Source organism: Gorilla gorilla, chromosome 15 (genome assembly GCF_029281585.2).
Source record: "Gorilla gorilla gorilla isolate KB3781 chromosome 15, NHGRI_mGorGor1-v2.1_pri, whole genome shotgun sequence".
Taxonomy (NCBI): domain Eukaryota; kingdom Metazoa; phylum Chordata; class Mammalia; order Primates; family Hominidae; genus Gorilla; species Gorilla gorilla.
The window spans coordinates 74,803,737-74,814,145 of NC_073239.2; the positions used below are offsets into that span (position 1 = coordinate 74,803,737).

The 10,409-nt window shown below is 43.7% G+C and overlaps 1 protein-coding gene across 1 annotated transcript in view; it reads right to left on the reverse strand.

Annotated features, from left to right (window-relative positions):
* The window catches only part of SLC35F4 (solute carrier family 35 member F4), a 300,387-nt gene extending 290,435 nt beyond the window's left edge, over positions 1-9,952 (reverse strand). Inside the window, exon 1 of the mRNA XM_019009340.4 lies at positions 9,583-9,952. Within this exon, the coding sequence (XP_018864885.1) occupies positions 9,583-9,685 (103 nt within the window). The 5' untranslated portion in view covers positions 9,686-9,952. The remainder of the gene's footprint in view (positions 1-9,582) is intronic.
* Between the last annotated feature and the right edge of the window lie 457 nt (positions 9,953-10,409).

Below are 10,409 nucleotides of genomic sequence, written 5' to 3' on the forward strand. Positions count from 1 at the left end.
ATGTTAAATCCAAGTATTAGCTAGTGAAAGTAGTATTTTGCATTACAAATATCCAGTTTATATGTAAATTTATATTTTAAATGCAAAATACACATCAGAATAAACACTGTAAAAACTACCACACTATCTACCATCAATAACATATACAACGATATTTAGTATTAACATAGACCTTATATGTTCTAATTTAAAACCGTATTACAAAATACTTCTCAAAACCACATATTAATGGTACTTATTTGTTACTGTTTACAAAACACTTCCTCTCATACATAAAGAGGCACAAATCTTACTCTCAGGGTATAAACATAACATGAACAAGGATAGATATTTATTTCACTTATTTCACTAGTAATAGAGAATTTCATAACTTGTTCCAGTTAAAGTGCATAGGAGTTATACAGTATTAATATTGTACCAGGAAGATCAATACTAACAACTTCAAAAGAAGAAAGAGGAGAAACCACATTTTCTTTCTTATGATTCAGTAACTTTATTCTACTCTGTGTTTTTTAAAAATTGCCTTTTCCTTAGCCGGGCACGGTGGCTCACACCTGTAATCCCAGCACTTTGGAAAGACAAGGCGGGTGGATCACCTGAGGTCAGGAGTTCGAGACCAGCCTGGCCAACATGGTGAAACCCCGTCTCTACTAAAAAATACAAAAAATTAGCTGGAAATGGTGGTGCATGCCTGTAATCCCAGCTACTCGGGAGGTGGAGACAGGAGAATCACTTGAACCTGGGAGGCGGAGGTTGCAGTGAACCAAGATCATGCCATTGCACTCCAGCCTGGGCAACACACCAAGACTTCATCTCAGAAAAAAAAAAGTTGCCTTTTCCCCAATTGAAGCACAGAAAATCTTAAGAAGGAAGTAAGGATGCACAAATGCAGAAGTTACAACCAGGCAGGTAAAATGATCATAAAACACCATTTAGTGTATTCTCATTCTTTAAAGTACGTCTATTCGATTCATTCATTGCTGGTATTTTTTTTCTTTTTCTCTAATCACTACTACCATCATGTACTCTTTCTTTTTCTGTGTGAAAATAATTAGCTCTCTAATTTCTTCAAATGGAACTAAATATTTCATTTGTTAGCACAATAAACTTTATTGAGCAACAAAATATACCACTTTGCCTAAAATGAAATAAATAAAGATAAATCCCCTGCTCTCCCCAAGCTCTATGGGTGAGATAGTTTTGTGCAAAGCAAAAGGCCCAAAATAGTGTGTTAAATGCTGGAGCAGAGGTGAATACACAGCATTACAGGAGCACAGAGGGAGGATTAGCCAGCCTGGGGCATTCGGGAAGCTTTACAGAGGACAGCACATTTAAACTGCACTTCTAAAGATAAATAAGGGCAGGGCGCGGTGGCTCACGCCTGTAATCCCAGCACTTTGGGAGGCCGAGGCGGGTGGATCACGAGGTCAGGAGATCGAGACCATCCTGGCTAACACAGTGAAACCTCGTCTCTACTAAAAAATACAAAAAATTAGCCGGGCATGGTGGCGGGCGCCTGTAGTCCCAGCTACGCGGGAGGCTGAGGCAGGAGAATGGCGTGAACCCGGGAGGCGGAGCTTGCAGTGAGCCGAGATCGCGCCACTGAACTCTAGCCTGGGCGACAGAGCAAGACTCCGTCTCAAAAAAAAAAAAAAAAAAAAAAGATAAATAGGAACTTTCTGCAGGGTGATGAAGGAGACAGAGAGGGAGCACTGGGGCCAAAGTGCAGTAAAGCACTGAGAAGCAAAAGAGCATGGGCACAATAATGTCATTAAAACAATGAGCTGCCATCATCACTGGCCATCAGAGAAATGCAAATCAAAACCACAGTGAGATACCATCTCACACCAGTTAGAATGGCCATCATTAAAAAGTTGGGAAACAACAGGTGCTGGAGAGGATGTGGAGAAATAGGAACACTTTTGCACTGTTTGTGGGACTGCAAACTAGTTCAACCATTGTGGAAGACAGTGTGGCGATTCCTCAAGGATCTAGAACTAGAAATACCATTTGACCCAGCCATCCCATTACTGGGTATATACCCAAAGGATTATAAATCATGCTGCTATAAAGACACATGCACACATATGTTTACTGTGGCACTATTCCCAATAGCAAAGACTTGGAACCAACCCAAATGTCCATAAATGATAGACTGGATTAAGAAAATGTGGCACATATACACCATGGAATACTATGAAGCCATCAAAAAGGATGAGTCCATGTCCTTTGTAGGGACATGGATGAAGCTGGAAACCATCATTCTCAGCAAACTATCACAAGGACAAAAAACCAAACACTGCATGTTCTCACTCATAGGTGGGAATTGAACAATGAGAACACTTGGACACAGGAAGGGGAACATCACACACCAGGGCCTGTTGTGGGGTTGAGGGAGTGGGGAGGGATAGCATTAGGAGATATACCTAATGTAAATGACGAGTTAATGGGTGCAGCACACCAACATGGAGCATGTATATGTATGTAACAAACCTGTACATTGTGCACATGTACCCTAGAACTTAAAGTATAATTTTAAAAAAAGGAGAAAAAAAAAGAATTACTATAAAAAAAAAAAAGAAAGAAAAGAACCAATGAGCTGCATGATGAGACTATGACCAGAGTGTGCAAAGACCATATGGGATATAAGATCTAAAAGGAAAGTTGGGCCAATGCAGTAGCTCACACCTGTAATCCCAGTGCTTTGGGAGGCCGAGGTGGGAGGAGTGGGAGGATCACTTGAAGGAGTTTGAGACCAGCCTGGGCAACATAGCAACACCTGATCTCTAAAAAAAAAAAAAAAAAAAAAAAATTAATTAATTAGCTGAGTGTGATGGTACGCACCTGTAGTCCTACTCAGGAGGCTGAGGTGGGAGGATGGCTTGGGCCCAGGAGTTTAAGGCTGCAGTAAACTATAATTGCACCACTGCACTACCAGCCTGGGTGACAGAGTAAGACCCTATCTCTTAAAAAGAAAGGGGGCTTAGGGGGAGGAAGAGAGAGAGAGGGAGGAAGACAGAGCAAGAGAAATAAAAGGAAAAGTTGGACTAAAAATTCAACAACTAGTGATTGGTGAAGTAGATTAAAGTGCTTGCATATATGGAAGACTATATGCATCCACTAAAATTTAAGTTATTACAAACAATATAGACCAACGAGATAAATGTGCAGTACAAAATAAAAGCCACTTGCGTGTGTCCATGGGCATAAAAAAGACTGAAAGGATATATACCAAAATGTTAGCATTAATCATCTCTGGTAGTGGAATTATGAGTAATTTTGTTTTAATCTCCCTTTGCTCTCTGCCTTCCAGATTTTCTGCATTAACCATGTATTACTTAGGCAATTAGAGGATTGTGGTGTAGGGGGGAGAAATGTGTGCTAAAATAGAACAATATAAGCTGGGTTCAGATTGTGGCATGCTAAGTAATTTGGACTTTATTCCACAGAAAGTGAAAAATTACTTCAGGTATTTGATCAGGGGTGTGAGATGAACACATCTGCACTGTGGGGAAGTAAATATTTTTAAGGTGTGTATGCTGGATTGGAAGGACTTGAGGCTGGGCAAAAGATGTGATGGATAGAAGGCAGTGATCGCAGGACTGGAAAACACATATCTGGGGTAAAACGCACAGGATTCATTAACTGATTATAGGGCAAGGGGAAAGGGCAGAAGCTGAGGATAACTCAGAGTTTCTGGCTTGGGCAATTGGTTGGATATAGACATTAGAAGCTGAAATGCATAATGAGAAGGAAAAGGCACATTTTAAGGACAGAATGATGATTTTGATTTTATGTGTGACATGGCTGGAGGACATTCAGGTAGAATGTTCGAAGGAATTTTGAAATACAGGTGTGGGTTCAGAAAAAGTGGGCCTAGAAGTACAGACACACCAAAGATGGTAATGCCATGGGATTAAATGAGCTCACTCAGGGAAGGCAGAAAGTGAGAGGACACAGCTGAAGCTAGAACTTTGGGGAATGCTAAGTCATAGCAGCCGTCCAAGCACCCAGAGAGCCAAGAGAGCCAGAAGCGGGTAGAGTTCTTTTTGAAGTGGGGATGATACCAGAGCTGGTACCAAAGTAAAAGGGAAAATACTTACTACAAATTGCAGCTTCCAATAGACAACCATCATAGAACCTGATCACTAATGGAGTATAGAAAAAACAAAAGGCCAACAGGTGCAAAGGCACAGAACAAAGAGAGGCAACTGTTTACCAAAGGTGGGTGAAGAGAGGTGAAGTAAATGCACTCCTTTACTGATATCTTTCCAGGGAAGGTGGGACTGTTTTGAAAGCTGTCAAAGCTGACCTACTGCATGGCTGTTCTAAAACAGTGATTTCAACTCTCTTTTTCACAGACAAGAAAATCAATGTCCACCAAGAGGTGTCCCAGGTCTCAGAGCCAGTTGCTGGCAGGTTTAAGGATATAATCAATTTCCAAACCACTAGGGTTTAATTCAACCATACATCAACACACTGTTTCCCTATACAAACACACAAAAAAGAATACTCACCTCAAAAATATCAATAATGGAATACAATAAAACATGAATGAATTTATCCTTTCATTTGACTTATGGAAATGAATTAAGTTTCTTATAGCATACAACCCACCACCTCCTACCTTTCCAGCTAACTTCCACTAGTCTTTGATTCTACTGAGACCTCTAATTCATGGACCCTACCATCTGTTCCCTGTGCCTAATTATCTAGATTTCCTCTTCTCTGCTTACCAGGTTTAAATTCCATGATCAATCATTTTATTAATACAACTCTTTTGTATACAACTCTGTTGTCCCTATTTTTTAATACCCATTGGATAATCTGTAACTCTGGTTATATCCTTATCTCTACTTGTTCCATGCCTTTACTGTGTTAATGAATGAGCCAACCTACTGGCTGGTCTTACTTTAAATTTGTGACCAAAAACTTTAAATGGACCCTTAAGGCTACCAGACAACCTGAGCGCACTTCCCCAGTCCATTCACTCTCCTTATTTGTTTTAACTATTCATACCTTCTCTATCCTCCAGCCTCTACCATGTCCTCCACCATCCTCACTCTCATTTGGTGATCTCTCTTCCTACTTGGAGAAGACTGCAGCAACCAGAAGAGAACCTCAACAGACTCCCACCATCTCAGTTATACACTTTCCCAAACGGGCCCCACACACCTTACCCTATATCCATGTTCCTATCTAAGGCAATGTCCCTTCTCTTGTGCACTAGTTTCCATACACTATCTCTCCAACTTCATTAATTTTTCTTTCTCTATTGAATCATTCTCATTTGCATGCAAACTTGCTCTTATTTCTCCAATCTTTAAAGAAAGAAAAACTTTCTTGAGCCTGCTTCCTCCATTTCTTCTGCTCCCCTTTGCACAAAAATCCTTGCAGAGTCATCTATACTCACAGTTTCCAATTCTTCCCTCTAATTCTCTCTTATACACATTCTAATCCATTTTATCTATCCTTATGTGCTCTTATCAACATTCTTGTCAAGATCACCCATGACCTTTAATTGTCAAATTCAATCAGTCTTCATTTTACTTGACCTTTCAATAGCATTGGACTCAGCTAATCTCTTCCCCTTCAAACTCTTTATTTACTGGCTTCCAGGGTATCACATGTTCCTGGTTTTCCTCCTATCTCCCGGATGCTCCTTCTTGATCTCCTTTGATGGTTTTCTTCTTCTCCTGAACCTCTTAATGTCAGAGTGTCTCAAAATTCAATCCTTCTGCCTCTTCTCTTCTCTATATGCATTCATTCCTTGGAGGTCTCATCCAGTCTTAGGCCTTAAATACCACCCAAGTACTGGCAAATCCTTAATTTATATCTCCAGTCAGACATCTACTCTGAACTCTAAGCTTACTCTACATCTCCAGTTACATTTAGTATCTCTAAAACGTTATCCTTATCCCCTGACAATCCACCCCCCACCCCTTTCCAAAGTTTCTCTACCTTGAAACCTTCCACACTTCAGCTGATGGCAACTCAAACTTAGTCAAACCAGAAAAGATGCAGTCATTTTTTACTCCTCTCTTTCTTACAGATAGAATATCCAATCTATCAGGGTACCCTATTGGCTCTAATTTCAAATATATGCAGACTCTGACCACCTTTCTCTTCTTCTACTGCTACAACTCTGGTTCAAGCCACCATCATGTCTCACCTACGTTATCACAATAACATACTAATTAGGTGTTTTCACCCTGTCCCAGTACAGCAGTGAGACTGATCTTTGTGTAAGATAAGTCACATCACTCTTCTCCCAAAACTCTTCAAATGCTCATTTCATTCAGAATACAAGCCAAAGGATTGACAATGACCTCTAAGGCCCTCCTTTATCTGCACTCCTGGATCCTCAGTGACCTCATCTCCAACCACTTTCCCAATTGTTCACTCCACTTCAGCCATGCAGGCCTCCCTGCTGTTTCTCCAGCATGCTAGTTGTACTCTACCTCAGAGCTTTGCGCTAGCTATTCCCACTGCCCAGAATGTCTTCTTCTGGATGTCCATATGGCTAACTCCCTCATATCCTTCAGGTCTTTGCTGAATTGTTACTTCCTCAATGAGGACTTCCCTGATGAGCCTATTTAAAATTGTGATAATTTCTACCCCCAGAATATTTTATCCTTTTTATCCTGTTGTAATTTTTCAAAAGGCACTTATCACCTTGAAACATACTAAATAATTTATGTACTTGTTTATTTCTTTATTGTCTTGTTCGCTCCCACTAGAACTTAAGTTCTTAAAAGGAAAATACTTTTGTCTGTTTTGCTCATTGGTGTACTCCTGACACATAGGAGGTGCTCAATTAACACTTGTTGAATGAATGAATCTATTCCCTACCTAAGTAACCACACTATGCATTAATCATCTTTTTTAAAAAAATGTTTAAATAAATATAGAAACAGTGCCTCACTACATTGGTCCAGTTGGTCTTGAACTCCCGGCCTCAAGCAATCCTCCTGCCTTGGCCTCCCAAAGTGCTAGGATTATAGACATGAGCCACTGCACCCACCTTTAATCATCTTTGTATCCAGATTTCTTATTTATATTTACTCAATAACTGTTCATTAATTGAACAGGATAAATAAAACAAATGCCCTACTGCCCATTAAAGTACCTTCATTTATCTGAATTCTATCATGTTTCTTTTTTTGCATCAGCCTGACTACTAGAATTTTTTCTGAACAAGGTACAAGCAAACAGCAGGATGCATTAACAGAAGGCTTGATCTTCAGTGCATTTTCTTAGAGGTAAGTCCCCATCTATCTCCAAAAAGGTAAATGGCATAGATATCTAGAGATTGTCCTTCATATGTGATCAGACAGGAAATGAGAAAGTCACCTTGCTTTCACATATTATATATTCATCACTGTAGCCTTTTCTTAAGTATATTTTTCGAGACTTCCCCTAAGCTGTTGCTCATTCCCTGTAACAGCCAAATCAATTGACCATATTGTACCGGTTTGCTTCAGTGTGTTTGTTTACTAGTTGAAGCCTGCATTAGGACAGGATTATTTCATGGTGCTCGGTTCCCTGGCCCTCCTCCAGCTTTCTCCTCTCTCAATCTCTCACTGTGCAAAATAGCAATCTTTCTCTACTTCCGAAAGCATGAGCATCCTGAGATTTATCTGACTATCACTTAATTCTCTCTTCTTGTGAGATTCTCTGCCTTCACTCTTTTAACTCTATGGTCTGAACTTAGGTAGGTAAGTGCCCATCACAAATAACCATGCCAAGTTAATCTTTATCCCTTTTGGCTACCAGTTATAGCCTTGGCCAGTGCTCTTCCCTTTTTTTGTCCTGTTATTGTATTGCAAATGAAGCATGTGCAGCTATTTGAGCAAGTACAAAAATATAATATGAACATGTCCTTATCTAAAATGTCACTTTTTCAGTATTCTTTTTGGGTTGTTCATTGTTAGCCAAAGTTCCATTGTCATAAAAATTACAATAATAAACCACCCTGAGTCTTGTAATTTCACACACAGCTTCTACATTCTCTAAGCCACTAAAATCCCATGGTTCCTAATTAAAATATTCAAAGGTGAAAGTCAAGTAATTTCCACAAGATATATTAGTTCCTTTACTTATGTTTCCAGGGTTAAAAAAGAAATCCTTTGCCAATAAAAAAGGAGAAGTTTTTGAGTGTATAGTACTTCAAAGGGCATTCCACAGTGTGTTATTTTCTTTCCAGAAAATTCTAACACTATATAATTACTTTTGTATGGAAAATGAATAATTTAAGCCCATAATGCTAAAAACAGCTATACAGAAACCATCCAAATCAGATAGGCCTTTCCGGAAACCAGACGATATATCGAACTAGAAAATATCTGTGTGAGAACAGCCCATGGAACAAAGCTCTTGAATTATTATTCAATAGAGAGGAAGCATGGTAGGGGAGAAAGTTACATGAAAAAATAGTGTTTTCTTGTCTTTGTGCCGGAATTTTTGTGGGTCCCACGCATCACAGAAACTGTAATGTTGATTGCACCCCAAATGTCATAGAAAAATACGTATCAGAAATGCATCTAGGAGCTTCCAAGCTTCTGACAACAATAACGGCAAAAACATCAATTAAGCTCCATCTATTGCAACAGAAATGCATTGATAAAGAAAAAAGCGAAAGCCCACCTGCATAGAAACTAAACCGCAGCTACTCCTCCAATTCGAAGAAAAATGAGCTGCACTTCAGTCGCCAGTAGAACTAATCCCAGCAAATATATCTAGTGGGTTTGTGTACTGGGGGAGGGGGACTGCGAGCAGAGCACACCTCATCGCCCTCCCACCAAAACTGGTCCAAAAACGTGAAAGCATCCACGCTGCATGACCTCGCTTAGCTGGAAGAAAGCGGTGACCGCGACGTGCGGCGGGGGCGGGTGGCCCTGTCGCCTCCCCTTCTCAGACCCCCCCCCCCCACGCCCCCAGTCTTTTGCACGGGTCTCTGGCTCCAAGCTCTGGGGCTCGGAGACCTGAGCAGGTTCTTTTCTCTTCCCAGGGTGAAGAACCTCCTAAAGATATTGTAACCGGAGTAACTCCCGCGCTGGCAGCGTCTCAACAGCCCGGAGTGAACGAGCTGACCCCACCAGCGCTGGGACCTACGTCTGGGTCGGCCGCCCCCACCAGCCCCACCCCCGAGCCTCCCCAGCCTGCGTCCCCAGCGCCCCGCACGCAGTAGGGGCTTTCGGGGCATGTATCCCCTAGGGCTGACTTTCCGCTAAGTGAACAGCCATGTTAGCCTCCTCCGGGCGTAAATCCACCAGGGTGAGCCGGCCGACGGCGGTCACGAGCGCTCACCAGGTCCCCTCCGCACCTTCCCGCAAGGCTACGACTGTTTCCAAACTCCTGGGCGCACCCAGCCGGGCCCCTTGCCCTCTCACGGTTCAGCACCGAGGACAGCGGACATACTTTTCTCCCCGGGGGGTCCCCGCCGCCAGGAAGGCGGTATTGACAGCGCCCGCAGGGCTGCAGGTGTCCGTACCGCGCGCCCGCCCGTCCGCATCCCCGCGGCACCCCTGCGCGCCCACATCCCTTCCCCGCCTCGCGCAGGGCAGCCGCGCGGCGTCTTACTTTTCTGGCTGGAGTAACCTGGATAATAGCCATAGTAGCCGGTGATCCGCAGGATCCGGTCCTCGATAGTGGCCACCCCGTTGGGGGCCGCCTTGACATCCATAGAGAGCGCGGGGCGACGGCCCCGAGTGCGGCGGGGCGGAGAGCGCAGCGCGGGGCCCGGGAGCTGGTGCAGGTGGCGGAGCCGCTGGTGCTGATCTTGCAGCTCGTGCTCCCGCGCCCGGGCTCTGACTCCACCGCCCGGCGCAGCACCGGCTCCGCATCACAGCGGCGGCGGCGGCGGCGGCGACGGAGCGGCCCCCACTCGGGCCGGCCTCTCCGTCAGCCTGGCAGCTCTCCCGCGCGCCACCCGGAGCAGTGCTGCCCGAATAGCGCCCCCTCACCTCCGACGCCCACCGTGGCCGGGGGCGGGTGTGGGCGCCCCACCTGGTCGCCAGCTTTCATCATTAACCCTTGCGCGATCCTTCCCGAAAACTAGACACCCCAACCCCACCTGATGAAAGGGATGTTTGGTCAGGGGGGCGCGAGAGGAGAAGAGACGGCGACGGTGGCCAGGGGCTCAGAGAAGGGTGTTGGGAGTGGGAGAAACCCAAGAGGGACTCATAGCTGTTAATGCGAGGAATTAACTCTGTCGCTCAGGGAGAAGGCACTTCTGGGGCGCCCCGGGACTCGGTCCACGCTTGGCGTCTACACCACCTCTGGTCTGCTGATATGCAAGCATTCCCCCGCGTTAGTCAGTCCTTGCAACTTGTCTAGAAGACTGGGAATCTTTTTTTATGAAATGACAAGAAAATTAGTTCCCGGCAGGTGGTATATGGAGTGATTAT